The sequence below is a fragment of the Chrysemys picta genome, chromosome 17 (genome assembly GCF_011386835.1).
Source record: "Chrysemys picta bellii isolate R12L10 chromosome 17, ASM1138683v2, whole genome shotgun sequence".
Lineage (NCBI taxonomy): Eukaryota > Metazoa > Chordata > Testudines > Emydidae > Chrysemys > Chrysemys picta.
Genome location: NC_088807.1, coordinates 17,725,121 through 17,749,437, shown reverse-complemented (window position 1 = coordinate 17,749,437; position 24,317 = coordinate 17,725,121). Strand labels below are relative to the sequence as shown.

The window sequence follows — 24,317 nt, the reverse complement described above, 5'->3', positions numbered from 1 at the left end:
AACCTCCACTGTTTCTTTGCCAAACTGTAGGTTTCTCACTCACACCCTTTTTTCTGCCAAAGAATGACTGCTTAACAGGTGATAATCCATTTGATTTTGTTTAAACCTACCTGAGGCATTTGTTTGCCTTTTGTCTCTGAGGAACTGGTTTGTGCCTGTTGGAACATCTCAGCAATGTAACTTTACAGTGTTGCCCTGCTATCAGGATGATCAGCAAATTTGCGTTTTTCAAATTATACCTCACAAGGCATCCTTTGTACAAAATTTCAGTCTTGTAACACGGGTGACTTAGGTTTAGGCACCAAATGAGTCACATGGAGCAGGGCACCGCTAGATTTTAAATATGGCTGCAAAAAGGCAATGTCAAAGCCAGAAAGGAAGGACCACTGTCATTTAGGGCAAGTCTACACTTAAAACACTGCATTGGGTGCTGTAGCACTTAAGTGAATATACTCCTGTGCTATTGGGGGAGAGCTCCTTAATCAATCCTCCTGCCCCCTGAGAGGTGGTAGGTTTGTTGACATACTGACACAGCTCTGTAGTACAGAATTGGCCTTAGCCTGATCTCTTGCATAACAGGCTGGAGAACCTCTCAGTGGTTTTGAGCCCAGTAACCAGTGATTGGCTAGATTGAATCTCTTAGAAATTGTGTGTGTGTGTGCGTTTACTTAATTGAAGATCCTGTTAATATCAGTATGGGCACAGTAACCTTTATAGCCTAGTTCAGTTGATACTCAGACCTCAGTGGTTCAGGAGCCAAATTAGCATTACACAAAAGAGCCACGGTCATGTGAATTCATTGTTTCATTTACACTATTACTATTTTATCACATTGGTTAATAATTAAATCGGTGTTTTAATATCGTGCTGCAGAGAGTTGCAGGAGACACATTAAAGAGCTGCTTGTGAGCCTCAGTCTGAGTATCACTGGCCTAGGTCCTTCCCTGCGCTCTAACTCCACAAATGTAGCCTGGATGCTGTTTCTTTGCTTGGACTACTTAGGGCATGTGTATACTCAGGGAAAGTTTAGTGCTCTTCAGGATGGGGTAAAGAACTGCCAAGTTGTGTGACTCCCTGAAGTCAGCTGTGAATGTCTGCTTTAGCTGCTGGGTAAAGGATAAGGTGGAGGTTGCTGGTGGAGTTGAATAGGTTGAGTGAGCGGCACCAACACCTGCAGTTGTTGCTTAATCTGTATAAATGAGTTTGCAGATGAGGTTCAGCCCTCCAGCTTTGGACAGCCAAACTGAACACCACATGGATGCATGCCTCTTCCTCCATTCAGTGTGTGTTCCCCCAGGTTTCCTACAGCGACTTATTGGTGCACTGGGTTTATTTTTGCACTATTGTAGCTGTACTAGTGGAAACCATTCATTTAGACATGGTGCATCAGTGTAAAAGGCTTGTACCCATGCAGCTTACCGTGGCTTGAGTCACTAGTTGCACTGGTGCTGCACATGTACATGGGTGCGGGGGGGGGGGAGTTTGTTCCAGTGCAGTTACAGCAATGCCCTGAGCCATACTCTGCTGTTACTTGGATGCATTTCCTTGGGGGAAAGTCTGGAAGCCAAATGCTACGTGGGTTTTCAGCCTGTCTTAATGTCTCTTTTTTCAGGCTGGAGTGGGTAATAGGTGCTCATCTGGCTACCTATAGGGATGGAAATCGTTTTGTGGTGTTGAAACTGGAAGAGTCTGGGGACATACTGAATTCTTGCTGAGAGGTGGGAGGCTGTTTTAAGGTGCTTTGTGCACTAAAGATCTGTTAAATGCACTGACTCTAGCACTCAGCCACCTCTTCTTCTGGCTGGCTTTTGTGACTGCTTCCTTGTGTTGGGTTTTGGAATGATTTTGTATACTTGGGGTAAATAGAAGGCCGGCTTAAGGCCTTATCTTCATTCACAGTTATACTGGTTAGACTACAGGGGTGATTCTAAACCAATTTAGTTAAACTAGTGCAAAGCACTGTAGGGACTCTTAATCTGATTTAAACTTATTTATATTGACTTAGCTTCAGGATCTACTTAAACTAACTCAATACAGACCTGGTTGAAATCGGATTAAGTGTTTACACCGTGCTCTGTGCTGGCGTGAGTAAATCTGTTTAAAACCACCACTGTCATCAAACGGATGCAGCACTGATTATCAATGAGGCTTAAGGCCTGAGGAGGGGGGAGTGCATTTCAAGCCAGCTCTTTCCCATTTGCTGCTGGGCCTCAGTTTCAGTGAGGGGGACTTCCAGATCCAAGCAGAGTCTGGAGGTCTAACTCAATGCAGGGGGCTGCAATGGCAGCCCGGCATCTGGCTTAACCATCCCATTGAACAGCTTTGCTAATGGGCTAGAACAGGCTCCTCTTCTGAGGGGGGTTTAGGAGGGACAGGTCTTCTGGGGGAAACGTCCAGACACCTGTCGCTGAGTGTATCCTGTAACTTGTAGGTCTTTTTATAATTTGCATATTTTTTTGGCGGCTCTCCCCAAGAGTGTTGCTGATAGCTCCTAGGCTGCATAGTGTAGTTTGGGGGGGAAAGGGGGGGAGAGCAGAGGTAACTGCCATTTTAAGTACAACCATAAACCTTTCTCCACCATCCCCCTTCTCCATGGAAAGCATCCACTCTTCTCTCTGAACCTAGAGCGGGAATTCTGGCAGAGCTGTAAGTGTGAAGGGATCAGTCTCCAGTAGCTAGTGTAGTCCTCTAGTGCAGCCTGTACTCTCTGCGCTCTCAAATCTGTTAGCTCCCGGAGCCGCCTGCTAGCCTGGGCGACTGGCCTGCTTCGTCCTGATAACTCAGTTGCTGTGGCTGAGCAACATCCCTGCATGGCTGCAGGCAGGAAGTTTGCCATACCACTGGAAACTGGCCCTTCCACATACCCCGCGGTCTCTTCCGTTAAACCCTCTCCATCTCCATCTACAGTAATTCCACAGTAGGCAACTTGATGTGTTTAATTCCCAATCCCACTTTCCCAGTAAAACGGTCTGGCTCCTTCCTTCCCAAAAATCTTTTGCTTCTTCCTTGCAAGTCTAAAATGAGGGGTGGGGGAGGAAGGGAAAGGGGGAGTGAGGCAGTACATAGTCTACTGTCCAAGCTTGACTGGCTACCAGTGGATGCTGTGATCAGGGTGAGAGCAGTGTCTGGGAAGTTCAGGGTAACTCCTCCCTAGAGTGCAGAGCACTTCTTACATGGCGGCTGGCTCAGTGCCACAGTCCACGTGCTCCCTTTCTGTCCTCTGGCTCTCTATTGTCTGCCGTAACCATGCTCCCTTTGCGTTGAGAAGCGGTGTGGCAGGCAGTTCTGCTGTGACACCACGTATTTCCTCTGGGGGCCTTGGTCATGCTACAGCTGATCTTGGGATCACAGGGGGCTGCTGATATACACCCAGGTGGCATCTTCCCCTCCCTGTTTACAGCAGGGTAACACCTGTTAGCAGTCTCTGTAAAATCATAGTGGAGAGACAGCACTGTAGCACTTAATGCCCCTGCCTGTTGTTAAACTTGCAGTGTTACTAGTAGCACATAGGAGCCCCTGTCATGGACCAGGGCTCCACTGCGCTGGGCACTGTACAAACCTAGAACAGAGTCCCTGTCCCAAAGAGCTGGTATAGTGTTGTCACCTAGCTGTGGCAGTTGTCTCCACTAGGACTACACAGCGAGATGGCTAATGGGAATTAATTATCCTGCTGTAAACACATCTTTTTATGGCAGTGACGACAGCCACAGATGCAGATGAACAGGCTGTAGGCTGTTTGCAAATTGGTGATGACCCCTGAGAGGAGATGCAAGTGAAAGTGGAGCAATGTGGGGAAACTGGGGTGCAGGTGAGTCAGCGGCCTGGAGAACACTGGCGAGGCAGAAGCTGGCCTAGATCCTTATGGTGGAAGGTTTAATTCTGAGTGGGAGACTTTCAGTGAGCCCCTGGCTTGTCCTAAAGGGGTAAAATGTAAACACTTCCTACGAGTCAATGCCAAAGCTGATCTGGGAGGGGGACACCAATATCCATATTTTGCAGAGGGGTAATTGTGGCAGGGTCTCCTGACTCCCAATTCTTGGGAACTGCAGTGCTTCCCCCACCCTTATCACCACACTGACCAGAGGGCAAGAATGTGAACCTAATCTGGGCCACAGGTGTTGCTTAGCAGCGGGAGTTGCAATGAGGCACACCTGGTTACCTTGATCACCTACTTGTCAGTCCCATTGTACTCCCAGGGTAGTGCCCTTAAACAAATGCCTTGGGGCCCTTTTTGTCAAGATCTTAACATCTGCCTTTGGGCTAGCAGCAGGAAATGCTCCTTAAACAGTGATAACGCTTCCGCTGGTGGGCGTGTTGCAGAGGAAACAGCACAAATTCCTAGGGCACTAGTGATGCTGGGGCTTCCTGCCTGCATGACACTTTTTTTTCTAATGGAGAACTGGATTTGTTCAAATACTTGAGCTTTCAAGTCTATTTTAATGCTAAAACCAAGCAGACTTGGTGTGTTCCTGTCCTCTGAGCCTGTCTGCTACCTTGTACTGAAGGAAGTGATTTATTTTCTTCCCCTGCTTTGTAAGGGTGGTTCAAGTTTCTGCCTGTTTTTTATTCCCAGTGCCTTTAGTGTCTGAACTAAAGTAACTTTCTCCTCCTGTAACTAATGCGTGAGGATGCTTAGCATGTGTGTGTCTCAATGAAACCTGTTAAGGAATATGATGGATTCTGTCCCTTGAAACCAGAAGTCTTAATAATAAAAAAGCCTCTGATTCAACCATGCGAATGAGCTCAATTTAGTGAACACTGGGAGAAATAGTTACACAAAGGCTCAGACTAGATGATCCATTTTAGCCTTGAGACCTGTGAAGACAGACACGGTTCCCCTCATAGTGCCTTTATACCTCCCAAACATTTAAGAATTTTTCAGACTGGGCCATCTTAATTAACTAAAAAACCCAAAAGCCCCATGCTCTTATACATCAAGGAAACAAGAGGGCACAAATCCATCTGGTCATATCTTCTATGGATCACATCTTAATATAGCTAAAGTGGCTCTTAATTTCACTGTTTTTAAAGAACGTCGAGATCTTTGGATGAAAGGCAAAATGTAGTTGAGATGCGAGGCGCTGGTGCTGAAGAACTGCTCTAGAATTTGATGACCCTGGTACTTGCATGGTTTAGTTTAATGCAGTGAAAACAAGCAGGAAGGGAAGAATTGCTCTAGATGAACCACTTCTCAGGAAACACTTAAGATGTCAAGCCTGGGAAATCCAAAAGACTGCAGCAGTTTGAAAAAGCAACACACTGGAGAGGGAGGGAAGTTCGAGGAAACAGGACTGGCAAACAGGACCTCACTGAAGTGACTGAAGAGGTTAGGCCTGCCTAGTTCAGGGTGGCAGGATTAATAGGGCTTGGGGTAAGACGTCTTTTTTTTTAAAAATTTTTAAATGGTCTTGCTCTGAAGTTCCTGCTATTAAAACGAATAGTTGGTATGTTTCTTCACTGGATGCTGCTGTTCCCTGTGTCCAGAATGGAAGAAGTATAGATGTCCAAGCCCAGTTGGACATGTGATAAGCATGGTTGATATATAGGCTGAGGTGGCCTAGGGACTGAGTGATAGAATTGTGGAATCCCACTCCAGAGGAGATAAAGGCATGAGGCCAGAAGGATCTGCTCTAGGAATTACACTGCTCTACAGCCAAAATGCTTCTGAAATAAATGTAGTCAAACTTTACTAATTCTGGGTCACTGAGAACGAAAATGATGCTTAAAATTGTTGATTGGCTCTAGTTTTCAAGATATGCTATTGGGTCAGTATATACGACCCTTGACGTGGGAATGGTGGAGGATAAGTGAGTTATAAAGGGAAGGGATCTCAATTTAAACCAGAAATGACTAAAATACATCTTTGACTGGATCTATGAATAAATCTATGACTGGGTTTGGACAGGACTTGCTTTTTAGGCAAAACAATGAATGGTGCAATCTGAAGCTGGTATTGAATCATACATGATATGAATTGCATCATGTTATTCCTAGAAGTCATGGATGATGCAATCATAATGAAGCTTACATCGCTCTGCTGAACAAATTGCCCTAGATCAGCTCTAGAAATCATACAGTGTCGTGCTCTTATTTGTCAGTGTTTGATTTTGCAAAGGGACACATTTCTGTTTAGCCAAAGTGAGCAGAGAGGCCTCATACTTCTATGAACAGTGCAGATAACTTCTGCTATGTTTGTGGTGAAGTGACTTTTGCATCACAAAAGTGCAGTATAACCACTAACACAGGAACAAATCAACATACCCTTAGAGCCCCGACCGGGGTTATTCTATCTACTACCTAAGATCCACAAACCTGGAAATCCTGGACGCCCCATCATCTCGGGCATTGGCACTCTCACTGAAGGACTGTCTGGATATGTGGACTCCCTACTCAGACCCTACGCCACCAGCACTCCCAGCTATCTCCGTGACACCACAGATTTCCTGAGAAAACTACAATGCATTGGTGACCTCCCAGAAAACACCATCCTAGCCACCATGGATGTAGAGGCTCTCTACACAAACATCCCACATACAGATACAATACAAGCTGTCAGGAACAGTATCCCTGATGATGACACAGCACAACTTATTGCTGAGCTCTGTGACTTTATCCTCACGCACAATTATTTCAAATTTGGTGACAATATATACCTCCAGACCAGTGGCACCGCTATGGGCACCCGCATGGCCCCACAATATGCCAACATTTTTATGGCTGACCTGGAACAACGCTTCCTCAGCTCTCGTCCACTCATGCCCCTTCTCTACCTACGCTATATTGATGACATCTTCATCATCTGGACCCATGGGAAGGAGGCCCTGGAAGAATTCCACCATGCTTTCAACAGCTTCCACCCCACCATCAACCTCAGCCTGGACCAATCTACACGGGAGGTCCACTTCCTGGACACCACCGTACAAATAAGCGATGGCCACATTAACACCACCCTATACCGAAAACCCACCGACCGCTACGCCTACCTTCATGCCTCCAGCTTCCACCCCGGTCACACCACACGATCCATCGTCTACAGCCAAGCACTGAGGTACAATCGCATCTGCTCCAACCCCTCAGACAGAGACCAACACCTACAAGATCTTCACCAAGCATTCTCAAAACTACGATACCCACACAAGGAAATAAAGAAACAAATCAACAGAACCAGACGTGTACCCAGAAGACTCCTGCTACAAGACAGGCCCAGAAGAGAAACCAACAGAACTCCACTGGCCATCACCTACAGTCCTCAGCTTAAACCTCTCCAACGCATCATCAGTGATCTACAACCCATCCTGGACAATGATCCCTCACTTTCACAGACCTTGGGAGGCAGGCCAGTCCTCGCCCACAGACAACCTGCCAACCTTAAGCATATTCTCACCAGCAACCACGCATCGCACCATAACTCTAACTCAGGAACCAACCCATGCAACAAACCTCGATGCCAACTCTGCCCACATATCTACACCAGCAACACCATCACTGGACCTAACCAGATCAGCTACAACATCACCGGCTCATTCACCTGCACGTCCACCAATGTTATATATGCCATCATGTGCCAGCAATGCCCCTCTGCTATGTACATTGGCCAAACTGGACAGTCACTACGCAAGAGGATAAATGGACACAAGTCAGATATCAGGAATGGCAATATACAAAAACCTGTAGGAGAACACTTCAACCTCCCTGGCCACACAATAGCAGATGTTAAGGTAGCCATCTTACAGCAAAAAAACTTCAGGACCAGACTCCAAAGAGAAACTGCTGAGCTTCAGTTCATCTGCAAATTTGACACCATCAGATCAGGATTAAACAAAGACTGTGAATGGCTATCCAACTACAGAAACAGTTTCTCCTCCCTTGGTGTTCACACCTCAACTGCTAGCAGAGCACCTCACCCTCCCTGATTGAACTAACCTCGTTATCTCCACACTGATATATACCTGCCTCTGGAGATTTCCATTACTTCCATCTGAAGAAGTGAGGTTCTGACCCACGAAAGCTTATGCTCCCAGTACTTCTGTTAGTCTCAAAGGTGCCACAGGACCCTCTGTTGCTTTGCACTATGGTTAAGAAAGCCTATCACCTTTATTTTGGCTGCAAAATTGGAGATCAGGACAAGAGGTGGGCCCCACACATACGCTGCAACACTTGTGCAACAAATCTTCGCCAGTGGTTGAACAGGAAAAGGAAATCTCTGCCTTTGCAGTGCCAATGATTTGGAGAGAGCCAACAGATCATACCAGCAATTGTTACTTCTGCATGGTGCCTCCAGTTAGGAAAGATGTATCAAAGGAAAAAGTGGACTGTGCATTATCCAAACATTCCATCAGCTATATGCCCAGTACCCCACGGAGAAGGACTGCCAGTGCCTGATGCACCAGAATCATTCTCACTTGAGTCAAGACGAGGAAGAGGATGAAACTTCTGGTCCTGAACCATCAATGTCACAGGACCCACATTTTCTCCCATCTTCCTCCTCTGAACCACACCTCATAACACAAGATGAACTGAATGACCTTGTCAGGGATTTGGAACTACCCAAGAGTAAGGCAGAGCTGTTGGGCTCCAGACTACAGCAGTGGAATCTCCTGGCAGGTGATGTTAGGGTTTCCATGTTCTGTGACCGTCAAAAGGATCTTGTCCCATTCTTCTTCATGGAAGGTGATCTTGTAGCCTGCAACAACATCGATGGTGTGATGGCAGCCCTCAACATCGTTCACGATCCAGATGAGTGGAGACTGTTCATTGATTCATCGAAGACGAGTCTTAAAGCTGTTTTACTGCATAATGGCAATGTTTTGCCGTAAATTCCAGTTGGTCATGCAGTCCATGTGAAGGAAACCTATGACAACATGAAACAACTCTTGAGGTGCATAAACTATGACCAACATCAGTGGCAGCTTTTGTGGTGATTTGAAGGTTGTTGCTCTCTTGCTTGGTCTGCAGACTGGATACACAAAGTACTGCTGTTTTCTCTGCGAATGGGATAGTCGTGCAAGAGATTCCCACTACATCAAGAAAGATTGGCCACTCTGACAGTCATTGGAGCCTGGGAGGAAAAGTCTTCAGCATCCACCACTTGTTAGATCAAGGAAGATTTTGTTACCACCCTTACACATCAAGCTGGGTCTGATGAAGAACTTTGTCAAGGCCATTGACAAAACACAAGCAGCTTTCAAGTACCTCCGTGGAAAATTTCCAAGGTTAAGTGAAGCTAAGTTTAAGGAAGGTGTCTTTGTTGGTCCTCAGATTCGTGAACTTCTTCGAGATGATGCATTTGACCATGCACTGCGTGGCAAGGAAAAGACAGCATGGAAAGCCTTCCAGTTAGTGGCAATAAATTTTCTCAGAAACAAGGTAGACAACTACAGGTTGTTGGTGGAAAACCTCCTCAAGTCATACAAAAGCTGTGGTTGCAACATATCACTAAAGATGCATTTTTTGCACTCTCATCTAGATTTTTTTCCCACCGAACTGCGGAGCAGTGAGCAACGAGCACGGTGAGCGATTTCACCAGGACATTGCAACAATGGAGAAACGCTATCAGGGCAAATGGAGCCCATCAATGCTTGCAGACTATTGCTGGACAGTGACAAGAGATGCTCCATTTAATGAACACAAGAGAAGCCAAGAAGCGCCAAGTAGACACTGAATAGGACTAAACTATGTACATAATAGTTTTTTGCCTTTTGTTTCATAATAAATTTTATTTGTATAACCCTTTTGCTGATTTTTAAAGTGTTACATGATATTTCACCTGTCCTGTTTATGTAAAGCAACCATAAATACATGAAAAGACCTAGGTGTACAATTTATGATTAAAACTCTATCTACACAATATACATAGACCTAAAATGTAAAAACTTAAATATCTTAGAAACAGTAGCCAATCAGTTGTTTTAATTGTCATATTTGAATTCAGCACATCAAAATACATAATAAATAGCACATTTTATCTCTGAAGCAGACGACTTCTCAAATTGTAGACCAGTGTTATTTTGGGGAAGTCCTATGTCTGGTGTCGTACGGGGGCGTCAGACTAGATGATCACAATGGTTCTATGACTGGTTCCCCCCAGGGGTACCACTGAGCCCTCTGACCCACCCTCTGACTGTGTTGCTGGGACAAGTTACAAAGCCCTCCAAGCTTGCACTTTCACCAGCGTTCACACAGTTAGGGGCATCCCCAGCTGCAGTCCCATGCAGGCTCTCTAACCACCAGCTTAGGGCCCCAGAGCAGTACTGCCCTGCCTTGGTCAAATCTGGCCAGTGTATGGGTTTAACACCTGGTCTGCCTCTCCCTCAATGTGAAGAGGACCATGCATGCTTGTGGTAACCAAGCTGAGATTTTTCCCTAGATACCTTAGTCAAACCACCATGGATTGTCTTAAAACAAAATAAGTTAATTAACTACAAAAGAATAGATTTTAAGTGGTTATAAGTGATAGCAAACAGATCAGAGCACATTACTTAAGTTGTGTTTATTTACTGAAACTGAGCTTAATGTACTGGATAGGTAAGAGATGAATTAATTAGCAAATTCTCAACCTGAGTAATAAACAGGCTGGTAGATTCTTAAGGCACAAGCTCCTTGGCTTTGCAGCTTGGGTTTCCCAGGTTTTCATACACTGGCCAGCAATCCCTTAGCCTGGAACCATCACTTCTCCCCTGTTCAGTTTTTATTCCTCTGGTGTTTGCAGGTGTGGTGTTGCAGGGAGAGTGAGGTCCCCTCATGATGTCACTTCCCCCCTTTTAGATCTTCTTCCCACTCCCTGGAAAGCTCTTTTGCTGTGACCTGAGTCATACAGTTCCAGTTCCCATTGTGTAGTGCTATCTCTGAGAGTTTCTGTTGTATGCAGTTTCCAGGGTAATCCTTGTGCTTGTGTGCATTTCCTCAATACGCCATTAACATTGTTTGGCCTTTTTACTGTTGTACCTGAAAGGCTGCTTGTGGGTGTTTTCATCCTACATGTTTCAGTAACACATACGTAGCCAAACTTCATATGATAGCACATACAATCCAACAAGATATTCATGTCTAGCAGATCAAGACTTTTAGAATACTTCAAAGCATACTTTGTACAAAACGTATCCTAATTACAGGACCATGGGGACTATTGGAGTGCCAGGGTGTCTCAGGTTCCTTCTGGCCTTGGACTCTATGAATGAATGAAAAGGGATAGGGTGCGGCTAGCCTTGCAACTGTGGTACTGGCAGCTGACTCTCACGTGATTATTAGAGACCCCGGGCGGGTAAGAGCTGTTGGACCATCTTCTGTTGGTGAGATGAGCTTACACAGCTCTTCAGTAAACTCCAAAGCTTGTTTCTCACCCATAGAAGTTGGTCCAATAAAAGATGTTACCTCACCCACCTTGTGTCTCAACATCCTGGGACTCACATGGCTACAACAATTTGGTTAGTGGCTAAACACTCATGTAGCATTGTACAAGTTTGAGGACTCAGATTTTAAAAAGTGGTTGAATTCCTCTTATGCCATTATCTTTAGCAAGTAATGAGTTTGCTTTGCGCGCATAGACCCCATGTGATCCTAAGATCTAATGATCTGGGGGAAACTCAATAGTATGGGCAGCTCCTTGTATGAGCAGGGGATAAAACTTCAACTGGTTCTGACATGCATGAAAAATCGAACTAAAATCATGGAAAAGCCGAATGGCATTGGCTTTGGTTCCATGCTCCACAATCTAAAACAAGTTGAATGCTGTGTTTCAGAATGGGAATTGGGCATGTTATCACTGGCAGCTCCCAGACTTGGAAATGGGATGCTGACAAATTTATTGTCAAATTGCTTTGTCAGAAGTCTCGTGTATAGACTTTCTGCTCTAGTTTAATACTTAGTTAGAAGTGTCTTGAAATGGGGAATTTCAAGTGGGGGAGATGTTTCAGCTTTAACACCTGCCCACACTTTTGAATGCAACTTTGTAAGGAAAAGGAAGCTTTTTGGGTTGCGCTGCTTACAAAGGACCCTGTACAAATTGCCACATTCAGTCTGTTTCTATGACTATCATGGGACAAGATGACCACTTTGCTTTGGCTGCTCTGAAGGGTTTGTCTTGTTCCTGGTTGGCATTACTGCTGTTGTATAGTTCTCAGCCGCAATCATTCCTTTCAGAATCTAGAGACTGAATTTAAGGCCGTCTTCCCACCTGAATTTCTCTGGAGCTGCGTCTCCATGGCTGCCACATCCACAGCTCATGCCCAGGTGGCTACATACAGCATGATTTGTTTTGCTGAGCTGTGCAGGTCTCCTGGAAGTTTCCCATCCCACTCAGGATGTGCCAAGCTGAAATTATCCTTCTACTGTGGTAGCTAGATAAAATGGAGGAAGGATTAGCCAGGATACCTTATTATATACTCCAATTGCTGTCTGCGTTACACAGCACCTGTAACCTTCACGGTTTTAACATAAATGCACTGAGGAATTCTGCCTCTCGGCATCTTTATTTGGTGACTCTTCCTCAGTGTCCTTTCCCATCAGGGGCACTTTTCTAGATAAACTAGGAACTGAGTGTTCTGGATGGGTACTTCCCAAGCCATAGGATTCATGCCAGATACTGAGTTGATTGTGGCAGACGAGCTGTTCCTTCTGCATCCAATTCAGCCACCCACGCCGGGCTGGCTATGCAGCAGAGCCAAACAGGATAATGCACAGGCTGGAAAATAGTTGTAATGGACGTGTCACTGCTGTTGGGTAGTTCTCACCACTCCTTTCTCCTTAATCTTGGCACTGCCTTCCTGTCGTCTCCCCAAAGGGGGGAAGTTATGCTGCTCAGTGGAGGAGCTCCCATTATAGGACAAGGTGTGATGCTGAGAAGTTGAGGCTTGGTGCCTTTTCAGTTGGTGCAGGCTTAGCATGTGTTAAATGGGTAGGCAACCTATGGCATGTGTGCCGAAGGTGGCACGCGAGCTGATTTTCAGTGGCACTCACTGCCTGGGTCCTGGCCACTGGTCTGGGGGGCTCTGCATTTTAATTTAATTTTAAATGAAGCTTCATAAACACTTTAAAAACCTTATTTACTTTACATACAACAATAGTTTAGTGATATATTATAGACTTATAGAAAGAGACCTTCTAAAAACATTAAAATGTATTAGTGGCACGCGAAACCTTAAATGGGAGTGAATAAATGAAGACTCGGCACACCGCTTCTGAAAGGTTGCTGACCCCTGGTGTAGACTCTACTCTTCAGGCATGTTAACACCTGCTTCTAGCTAACATGTTCTAATGTTCACCTGTAAATCCTGCTGTGGATGGGCTCCAAAGGGCATGCTGAGGTATGCATAGGAAGCTTTGGAGCCTTTACTGGGCTAAGTAGCAGAATGGCTGCTTGTGGGGTTGGCTGTGTAGCAGGTTGGGGTTGGTTGTGGAGTGTCCCATAGTAGATCCAGGCACAAGAGCGTTTAGGCTGTCTGCCTGTTCCCCTGGAAACCTGCCTGGGGCACTTGGCTTGCTATGTGGATGCAGTCAGTGGAGATGGCTGAGATTAGAATCTTGCAGCCGACTGTAACTATGCAAAGAGCATGGCTCTTAAATACTTTTGTTAGGCAGAGGGGTCTGGCCAGGTGCCCCATTGCAGTGTGGTGGAGGTGTTGAGAGCTGTGTTTTCAGCCCACACATGAAAGATGCAGGATTCCTTAGCTAAAAGGGCTTAACATCTGCTTAGACTGGAAACCTATAGAGTTTGAGAGTTTATCTATTAGCTGTATTGTGGGAAATCTGTTTGCATAAATCTGGGAGTATGGTTTGGCTAACATGTTCCTGCTTGTTTTTCCTGGTAACCCCCATTACATTAAACATCTTTGTACCATAAACATTCCAATAAGCAGGTCAACGCTGTTCATAACCCACTATAGGTGCTTAGATGCTGTGACGATGGGTGCTGTGGAAAACGGTGGCATAGTGTAGACACAAATTTTTTTGTGCCTCTGCAGTTTTGAAAATGGGCATATCCATGCATCTCAATTGCCGATAATGCTTTGTACTCATGCTAAATGTTGTGGAAACTTACTAGTATAATTAATGTTGCTGTAACCTGTTTTGTACATGCAGAATGTATCAGTTGTATATTCTGGTGAGGTTTGCCAAACGTATTGTGCACTAAATAGATGTCTCTGGTCTACTAATATCTGGAATGTTTCTGCAGAGATAGATAGGTGTGTAAGGGCTGTGGAATTTAATGTGCTGCAAGGAAGGGGAATATAAATATGAGCAACAGTGAGGATACAACAGCTGCAAGACTGTTTCCCAGATTGGTAATGTAGTCAGCTTTCTGTGCTGTGCTGGTTATCATCTGACATCAGCTCCATAAAGGAACCGAGCCCTTAATACAAAGTTCCATGAGCCCAAACTCCAGGCAGAACCAAAAGTACCAGCTTGCCAGTTCCTCATGAGTAACCCTATAACCTCTCCGTTTTAATGGCTGCTCCCCCATGGGGAGGTGGAGACTCATGTGGGATTGTCTTGCTCACTGGGGGCAAATTCTGCTGAGTTCTGGGCATTTGAAAGGAGGCTGGCCTGCCTCTACCAGTCACATTGTGCTCCCCCCGCTGTCTTCTGCTCAGGTGCTGTGGGCACAGAGACTGTGCCCTCTGACATGACAGTTGGGAGACTTTTTGGGGAAGGGAAATGGCTCCATCTCCAAGTACTCTGGCTGTAAGATGTCTAGGATCCCTGTGGCTGGTGTTTGGCGAGGATGGAGGCCCCTAATGTTGTGGCACTTTTAGGCTGGAGGAACCTAACTAGTAGGGGGAGGGGGAGGAGTGCCTAGTGACTGTTCCGCTCATGGAGCGTGAGCAGCGGCAGAAGATTTTCCGTGTACGATTCAGAGATCCTACCAGACAGCCCTTACATCCCACATTCATGCTTGCAGTGGCCATTCAGAGATGGTGCTAAGTTTGGGTATCTTTAGCGTTACCATATTTCCACAAGCAAAAAAGAGGACACTGGGGGGAGGGGAGGAGCCCTGCTCTAGCCCTGCCCTGCCCCTATCCACTCCCTCCCACTTCCCACCCCCTGATTGCCCCCCTCAGAAGCCCCCCCCCCGCTCCTTGTCCCCTGACTGCCCCCTCCTGGGACCACTGCCACTAACTGCCCCATAGGACCCCACCCCCTATCTAAGCCGCCCTGCTTCTTGTCCCAACTGCCCCCTCCTGAGAATCCCCTATGACCCTACCTGTCCTCTGACTGCCCCGACCCTTATCCACACCCCCACCCCATATTCACACCCCCGCCCCCAGACAGACCCTGGGGGACTCCCATGCCCTATCCAACTGCTCCCCGCCCCCTGACAGGATCCCCAGAACTCCTGATCCATCCAACCCCCTCTACCTGCCTGCCTCGACCCCTCTCCACACCCCTGCCCACTGACAGCCCCCCCAGACCCATCTAACCCCTCTGCTCCCTGTCCCTGACTGTCCCAACCCCTCTCCACACCCCTGCACCCCTGACAGCCCCCCCCATAAACCCCTGACCAATCCAACCCCCCCTCCCTGTCCCCTGACCAGGGCTGGCTTTAAAGAGCCCAGGAATCGGGCTGCACTCTGGCTGGAGCTCCGGCTGGGGTTGCGGGGCTTGGGGCTGGGCCGGCGCGCTTGGCCAGAACCAGGGCCCTGTGCTGCCGGCGCTGGGCCCGGGCTGGGCCCGGAGCTGGACCTCTCCTCCTCACGCCCCCCCAGCCCCAGCTTAGCTTAGCTGCTGCTGCCTCCCACTTGCCCCTGCTTCTTTTCAGACTTCCCATGAAGATCTGATTCGCAGGGGAGAGGGAGGAACAGGGGAGTGGAGGAGTGGGAAGACAGCTGCAGGGCCGGACAGCGTGGTAAGGCTGCAGGGGATGCGGGGAGCCGGGAAGGGGCTTTGGGTGCCCAGCGGCGCTTGGCTGCCGCTTTTCTGTCTATAAATAGCCAACCGGGGGGAATCCCGGACACTTTTAGATTTTTAAAAATCCCCCCCGGATGGCTATTTATAGACGGAAAAGCCGGACATGTCCGGGGAAAGCCCTAGGTATCTTAGCCCCGGTCTACTGTACAGACGTGTGTTGGTATATAACTAGGTCACTCAAGGGTGTGGATTTTCAGGGGTGACTGACAGTTGTATCAACTGAACTCCCAGTGTAGACAGCGCTCTGTTGACAGGAGGGCTTCTCTCCCCTCAACATAGCTACCACCTTTCAGGGAGGAGGATTAACTACACCAGGAGTGGCACCCCTACGATTAGCTACATATCTGCTGCCGCTTCCTGAGTATGTGACGCTTTCTTCTGCTCCCCTTACCTTGCAGTGGTGGACTGCCCTGTGTGCAAACACCAGTGTTACCTCAAGGACATCGTGGAGAACTACTTCCTGAGAGACAGCGGGGCGGAGGCAGCCACAGACAGCAAGGATGCCAACCAGGTAGGAGTGCAACCTTCTACCCCTTCCTCCCCAGAAGGGCTCTGACTGACCCCCTCAGCAGAACACAGTTCTGCTCCCCACCCTCTTATTCCCAACTTGCCATGCAGACCAGGCTGTGGTGGGGGTAGCTTGCAGTCCCTCTGGCCATAGATCAGCTCAGTTCTCTTGGTAAAAGGAAGCAGTGCAGAGCACCTGGCCCTTCCTTTCCTGACACCGTGCTCCACGCTGCTCCTGGCTGCTGGGGTCGGAAGGGGCTGTCTCATTGGGGATGTTGAGGTATCTCCAGTGTACGCCCTGCCCAAGGCAGGCAGTGCACTCGTCGGTGCTTTGTCAGGCCCCTTTTGGAGGTGGCAATTTGTTACAGTAGCACCTATAGACTGCTGTGCTGGGTGCTGTGCAGACACAGTAAAGACACAAGCTCGGCCCTCAGCATTTAATTATAAATAGACCAGACGGGTAGGGAGGGGACAGGATGGGAGGAGACTTTTGATGTGTCACAGCAGGACTTGGCTGTGAGCAGAGCCCTTGGTCCTGGGCCTTGATTCTTTGACACTCACTCCCTCTGAGATGACCCATGATCACTGTTACCTGACTAGCTGCCCCTGGATCCCCTCTCTGAGAGCACCCCCTCGGGCGTCCAGCCTCAGGATTGATCTCCCTGACTTCCCCACTCCTAGATGGTCTCCTTGTGTACCAGCCGTGCTTACCCAGCAGGTCCAAACAGACCAGTGCCTGCGGTTCTTCAGTTTGTGCGGTGAATAGTGACCCGAATGAAACAGCTGCTTTAGAACTAAGTGCATCAGTGGGAACATCTCAAAGCATGAGAGAGGCTGTTTAAGTGCATGTCTGTCTTAAATAAAAGCTCAGGCCAGGCCTGTCTTACCCTGACCTCTGCTCTCTGAGAGCTTGTCTGCCCCTGTCATTGAGGGCCTTTCTTTTTATCTATCCGAAGGCAGTTCAGCTTGGCCAGCTCCTCAGGTGGCGAAAACCAGAACTTCAAAGTAAATAGCCTAGGTGTTACCTGGAGCAGTCGTCAGGCCATTACCCAGGGTTTTCAGAACTCAAAACTGTGGTAACTTAATTGGTTTTCTCCAGCCGGTGTCAGGATTAAATTGATGGGGACACAGCTCCTCTGTCTGCTGAATGATTGGTACAAACGAGTGCTTTCATCCAAAGCTCCCTTTTTGTCTCTCAGGCACTCATGCATATGCCATAGCAATAGTTTTAGAGCACACCAAGTAATTTACCCAAAGTCTGAGATGGTTTTGAGTCATCAGTAGCCGGGGTTCTGGGGGCCCTCCTTCCATCCAGCTTAGGGTTGCCAGTTTTGGTTGGACATATTCCTGGAGGTTTCATTACCTGACATAATCTTTAATTCTTGGAGACTCCAGGACAATCCTGAAGGGTTGGTAACCCTAGTCCAGCTGCTGGGGAGGAGAGGTCAGTCACTGCTCAAAGAAAAGCTCCTTCGAACTGCTCCAAAGTGTGTTCTCTTATAACCTTTGATAACCTTCTATAGCTGCTAACTTAAACAAAGCACAAACTCAGTGACTCCTAATGGGTCACCACTGTAACCCCCTAGTGGGTCACCAATTCTTCTAGCTTCAGTAAATTGCTCATTATCCCTTATCAGCAAAGCATTTCTAGTCATAACAATAAAACTTATGTCAGGGGCACTCAGAACCGAGGTCGGTTATTTCTTCTGTTCTCATAGTCCATTAACTCTGTCCCATCCTCCCATTCTGATGAGCAAAACTGCAAACGTGCAGCTGTTTGGCCTTGCCTCTGAGTCCTATCTATGTGGTGTATTTGCTTTTCAACTAAAGGTGGCTAGCCACACAAAATAGCTGCAGTTAGGTCAAGTTCAATTCTCTCATTACAAGAGCTGCCTGCTTGAATGAAGCCCTTGTGTTCATACAATCATCCCCTTAAACTATGTCGACACTACAAATGTCCACATCCCCGAGTGGCGTAAGTTATCCCGACCTAAGGGCCAGTGTAGACAGTGCTCTCTCAGCCCTTTGCAGATGGGAGAGCCGCTCTCCTGTCAGCTTACAACATCTTCACCCGAAGCACTACAGTGGTGCAGCTGTGCCTCTATAAACAATGTAGTGTAGAAAGGTTTGGCGCTAGCCTTGACTATAACTATTCTCTGCCTTAAGCCTGTTGCACAGCTGCAGCCCATCTCCTTCCATTCAGTCTGCCTTGGAGGACTCCAGAGCTGTGCTCCCAGGGTCATCTGCTCCATGCAATACCACGGGTGCCCATAACTGCACTGGGAGCCAGGAACGCTGAACACCCTTGGAAACGAGCCCCAGTGTCTATCCTTGCCCTGTGCCTAGGCTTGTCTCTCCAAGGTTGTGGCGTAATTTGTGGGGCTGGTGTGTTCCTTGGTGCTCACCCTTTCTCCTGTCCCCCAGTGCTGCACCAGCTGTGATGACAACGCCCCTGCTACCAGCTACTGTGTGGAGTGCTCAGAGCCGCTGTGTGAGACGTGTGTGGAAGCCCACCAGAGGGTGAAGTATACCAAGGACCACACGGTCAGATCCACAGGTCAGTACCCTGCCCCACTCCTGGCAGGGGAATGCTGCGCTAGCCTGGTACTGCCTGCCCCTTGAAGAGGGATAGGGTGGGGATTGGGGTCATGGAGTGAAACCACTTCTCCTTTCCCACCCAGAGTGCCGCATTTGGGTGTCTATACGAGAGCTGGTTTAAACCGGTTCGAAACTGATTTGGCTAAATCTGTGCAAACCCTTGTTTATGCAATCTGTTCTGTTCAGCTTAACCTGTTCTTGGGTGATACAGTCCACTCTTCAGATGGAATGAGAGCATCCATCTGGGATTGTACTGCTTTAACTGAATCAGTTTGAATTCTCCCCTTTGGGAAGTGTGCAACTTCCTCATGTAGACAAGGCTCCAGAGGCAGAAAGCTAAGTTCCCACTGGTGAGGGAGAGGACTTTAATCTGATAGGCTCCATGCAGTGCCCACCCCCTGGCAGCATGGGCTCTGCTGCCCATGACCCGCACTGGAAGCCTTGAAGAGGGGATCTGGGAAACAGGAGAGATCTGGACATGCAGGCTGTAGTTGGGCATGTTGCACATGATGGCTGAGCAGGCTTCCCCTTCAGCTCTGCCCCTTAACCTAGTCCTGCAGCCCCCCTGGATCCACTCCAATGCACAGCTCTGCCACTATCCCTCAGTCCCCCCCCATCCGCCGCCCCCCACTCACTGTCCTGCACTGCCGGTGCCCCTCACTCCCAACCTGCAGGCCACTCTAGGCTGGCTGCTGTGGTTGGGATGCCCCTGGGGCCCTGGCTGGAGGAGAAGAGTAATGCTCGCGTTCTGTTCTAGGCCCGTCAAAGTCAAAGGAGGGTGAGCGCACAGTCTACTGCTCCGTGCACAAGCATGAGCCCCTGGTGCTGTTCTGTGATACCTGTGACACTCTGACCTGTAGGGACTGTCAGCTCAACGCCCACAAGGATCACCAGTAAGCATGCACGCCCGCTGGCTGTACTCTGCTGTGAGCGAATAGGCCGCTCTCCGCTACCCCTTCCCCGTCCGCTCTGGGACAGGGTTGTGCTGCCCCACCTCTGCCTGGGATACTAATGGTGTGGCTGGCCTGGGCCAGGCTCTCTCCCCAGCTGAGCTGGAGATGTGGGCACCCACTGCCAGTCTGGGCCATGCTTTCTTCCAGACGGGACAGCTGTAGCAAACCTCTCTGCCAGCCTGTGCATCCTTTCTCCTGGATGGGATGGCTGTGCCAGACCTCTCCGCTAGGCACTGCTGACCTCTGCCACGTTTCCTGGCTGCTGCTGGGGTTGAGGCAGCTAGACCAGCCCTTTGTGCTGTGGGTAGGTTGGGTTCTGGTGTTCCTTGACCTGTTCGCACCTGGGCCCCCGTGATGGTTCTCAGAGTAGCCAGAACGGAGTCATTTTACACCCCTGCCTCATCTGTTACCATCAGCCTGTCAGCCACCCAAGCAGTCTCCTCTGGGCTGTACCCGCCTGCACTTAGTGCAGTAGGGGTACCCCGGCTTGTGTGATTCAACTCAGGATCAGTGCCTTACATAGTTCTGCAGCCCTGAGATGTTTCTAGTGAAAACAAATTTATTATCAGAGCCAGGAGATAGTGAGGAAATGAACACACAAGGCTACACACCCAGCAAAATACAAACACGCTTCCTAGAGACTCGACTTAACAGGCTAACTTCCTGTCTTAAAGTTCATCTTGCCCCAGACTTCTGTTCCAACCGAGGTGGGCAGGGCGTCCATTTTCATGAAAGTGAACACAGTGCCTGCTTACTTCCTGTGGAAGACAAGATGGGGGGGGGGGTCTTCTGTTTCCCAAATGTAGCCCAGCAAACCTTTGACGTGTATCAAGATGAGGTTCTCTTCCCCTGCTGTTTTCTTCCCTGTTGACTGCCTATGTAAGCATGCCTGTGTTTTTTTAGCTTACAGTGATTAATTTACTTGCTGGTCAAAAGACAGCCAATTAAGGTCCCTTGTCTAGCAGGAAACCTGCTTCTTTGCTGTTGCTGTGATACAGAATATAAGAACATATTTTAAGTGTGTATGTACATTTCACAACAACATTAATAACCAGTCAGTGTGGCCCTGGCTTTCGTTTGAGACTTCCTGTGAGGTACTTAAGTGAGCCAAAATGTGCACACCAGAACCAGGAGATTGTTGCAACCCCTTGGCCCGCTGGCATTGAGGGGTTCATGGGTCACAGCCCCTGCACCTGCTCATAGCTGGCCAAGCAGAGAACATCACTTTCCACTTCCATCCCCACAGATACCAGTTCTTGGAGGATGCTGTCAGGAATCAGCGCAAGATGCTGGCTGCACTGGTGAAGCGCCTGGGGGACAAGCATGCCAACCTGCAGAAATCCACCAAGGAAGTGCGCACCTCGTATGTAGCCATACTGAGCGTCCCGACCTTGGGGAGGGGTCCCTGCCCATGCTGCTGAGCCCCAAGGAGGGATTTCTCCCACCCCCAAAGATGTGCAGGGAAACCCTTTCTTGTGACAGGGGGAGGGGGGGATTGAGAGAGCTTTTCTGCGTGCTGGTCCCTATGTGTATGCATGTGCCTAGGACCAGAGTATCTTTGCCAGCAATGTCCATGCCGGCGTCGCCGAACAGACTCCTGTTGACTTCCTGCATCCCCCGTGAGCCAAAGAGGGGGTCGTAACTGGCAGGCAAGGTCAAGACAGAGGCCTCCAGGGCTGCTGTTAAGCTGGGGAGGAAGCAGTTGGGATTGACAGAAGGGTGCCCACTTCCAGAGGGCAGTTTGGGCCCAGGCCTGTGTCAGAGGCACTCCAAAGGGATGGGACGGGAAGCTGTGCTATTGCAGAACCTCTCTCAGCCTTGGCTGGCTGAGATGCAGAAAGCCCTGGGGAGGGGAGCGGGTGTGGGTGTATGGTATACTCAGCGTGTGGCTCTGGCTGGCTACGCAGGATCCGGCAGGTGACGGATGTGCAGAAGCGGGTGCAGGTGGACGTGAAGATGGCCATCCTGCAAATCATGAAGGAACTCAACAAGCGGGGCAAGGTGCTCGTCAATGACGCACAGGTGAGTGCATATTGTGGAAGGCCCTCCCAACCCACCTCTGGAGCAGACCCCTGACTCGCCCTCCTGCTGCCCTTGCAGGAGCCTTGAACACAGGTGTGCAAGGAGTTCCTCTGAGTGCATGTGGATCTTAGCACTGAAACCTGCTCACTCCCTAGGAGTAGGGAGTCAGGGAGCTGTCCCCCTTGGCTCCCCCCCATTGTCATGGATCAATAGGATCTGTGCTCCATCTCCGCTTTTAAACAGTCCTTTGGAGGAACTCTTCCATTGTGCCAGCCCCCAAGGGGTCCGACTCTCACCCTCTGGCCCACCCCATGAGCTGTGCCCAGCGCATTCAGCTGAGAAGTTTCCGAGCAGGAGTCTGTCCTGCATTGGCACCAATCCCTACTCAGTTCACAACCATGCATATCCTTCATTAAAATATCAGGCCGTTCCCACTTCTCCACACAGGCTGCACTGCAGCCCGGGGCATGTGGCAGCATTCTGCTGGGGGGGGAGAGAAGGTCTCTGTGCTGTTGCTGATGGGGTGCTGGCACCTGGCTGTGTTGCAGAAAGTGACTGAAGGGCAGCAGGAGAAGCTGGAGCGCCAGCACTGGGCCATGACCAAGCTGCAGCGCCATCAGGAGCACATCCTGCGTTTCGCCTCCTGGGCCCTGGAGAGTGACAACAACACTGCCCTGCTGCTTTCCAAGAAACTGGTGAGTGACTAGACGGGCAGGGGGATGGGGTGCAACACAATGGGGCCCCATCTAGTGGCAGGTCAGACCCTGATCTCTGGCTCAGCTGTAGTCGCTGCAGGGTGCTCTCCAGGCTCGGTTCCAGTGGAGATCTTCTCTCCACTTGGCTTTCTGAAAGGGGTGAGGCTCCTGCAGGTGTTGGGCAACATGTCACAGCTTAGGCGCTGCACCTGCATTCCTCCTCTGTGGTCCAGCAAGGGGACACCCACTTCAGGCTTCACAGCTGTCCGCTCTTTTGGGCGGAGACCCACGTCTCTCCCTCCTGCCCAGGGTATTGCCAGGCTGGGCAATTCCCTGCCTACACTGTAAATCCCCCTGGCAAGTCATAGAATCATAGAATATCAGGATTGGAAGGACCTCAGGAGGTATCTAGTCCAACCCCCTGCTCAAAGCAGGACCAATTCCCAACTAAATCATCCCAATGCCCTAAGCAGGCCAATGCCTGCACTTTATCCTCAGTGTGGTTGTCCCTGGTTAGTTACCACTCAGCTCTGAGGAAGCACACTTATTCCTAAGGTGAAAGCATTGTAGAAAACCTATGAAAGCAATACAAAAATCTGCATGTGTGCTGATAAGCTTTAGAAGCGATCATCTGGGAAGGCTTCTTGCTGATCAGTCCTTCAAACCCCAGCAAGGTTCCCCCCCCCGCCCCCCCCCCGGGTTACAAGTTCATAACTGCTTCTGCTGAGAACAGGCACCCCTATGAATAACTTGCTGTCCTTTATATAGCTATGGTCTTGGACCCGAGATTCCATGAGCAGACAATCAGTAGACTTGTACTTTCCTCGGGGCATAGCTAGATAAGTTGTCAGGGTGATTAAGCACTGGAATAAATTGCCCAGGGAGGTTGTGGAATCTCCATCATTGGAGATTTTTAAGAGCAGGTTAGACAAACCCATGTCAGGGATGGTCTAGATAATACCTACTCCTGCCATGAGTGCAGGGGACTGGACTAGATGACCTCTCACCCTTTCCAGCCAAGATGGTCAGGGACGCAACCCCATGCACTGGGTGCCCCAAGCCTCTGATTGCCGGAAACTGGAACTGAATGATAGTAGATGGTCACTCATTAATTGTCTGTTCTGTTCATTCTGAAGCACCTGGCATTGACCACTGGCAGAAGGCAGGCTACTGGGCTAGATGGACCATTGGTCTGACCCATCTGGCCCCCCTTATGTTCAGAAGGCTGGGTATTTGCATAACTGCAGGAGATCATGACTAAGGCTAAGATTGTGTCTCCGAGGTCATGGAAGGCATGAAAACTGGGACTTACAGAAACCTCTGACATTTTCTGCTTCCGCCACTGGGGCGGTGGCCCTGGAGCTCCGAGCTGCTGTGGGAGGGTGGGTGCAGGCTAGGGAGGTGGCTGTTTTAGGTGCTTCTCTTTAAATGCACCCTGGCCTGTCAGTCTTCTGTCAGCTCTTGGATTGAGTGGGTAACCCTCTCCCCAGCACAGAGCTGATTGCTTGGTCTGACCTGGCTCAGCACTGCTCAGCTGAGGGTTACCTGCATTGTTGCAGGGGTGGGAGTGGCATTAATTACCCTTGTTGACTGCTCCTACTGGAGGAAACATCCCTATCTGACCCATTCACCCAGAACC

General features: G+C 49.0%; 2 protein-coding genes across 3 annotated transcripts in view; one reads left to right on the top strand and one right to left on the bottom strand.

Moving 5' to 3' along the window:
* Positions 1-24,317, bottom strand: part of LOC101945709 (uncharacterized) — a 449,899-nt gene that overhangs the window by 259,884 nt on the left and 165,698 nt on the right. The window lies entirely within an intron of this gene.
* Positions 1-24,317, top strand: part of TRIM28 (tripartite motif containing 28) — a 59,372-nt gene that overhangs the window by 19,846 nt on the left and 15,209 nt on the right. For both annotated transcript variants that reach the window (XM_065571540.1, XM_005311859.4), the window contains exons 2-7: positions 16,302-16,414; positions 18,835-18,967; positions 19,766-19,901; positions 21,208-21,324; positions 21,869-21,983; positions 22,532-22,678. In XM_065571540.1, coding sequence (XP_065427612.1) covers positions 16,302-16,414; positions 18,835-18,967; positions 19,766-19,901; positions 21,208-21,324; positions 21,869-21,983; positions 22,532-22,678 — 761 coding nt within the window. The remainder of the gene's footprint in view (positions 1-16,301; positions 16,415-18,834; positions 18,968-19,765; positions 19,902-21,207; positions 21,325-21,868; positions 21,984-22,531; positions 22,679-24,317) is intronic.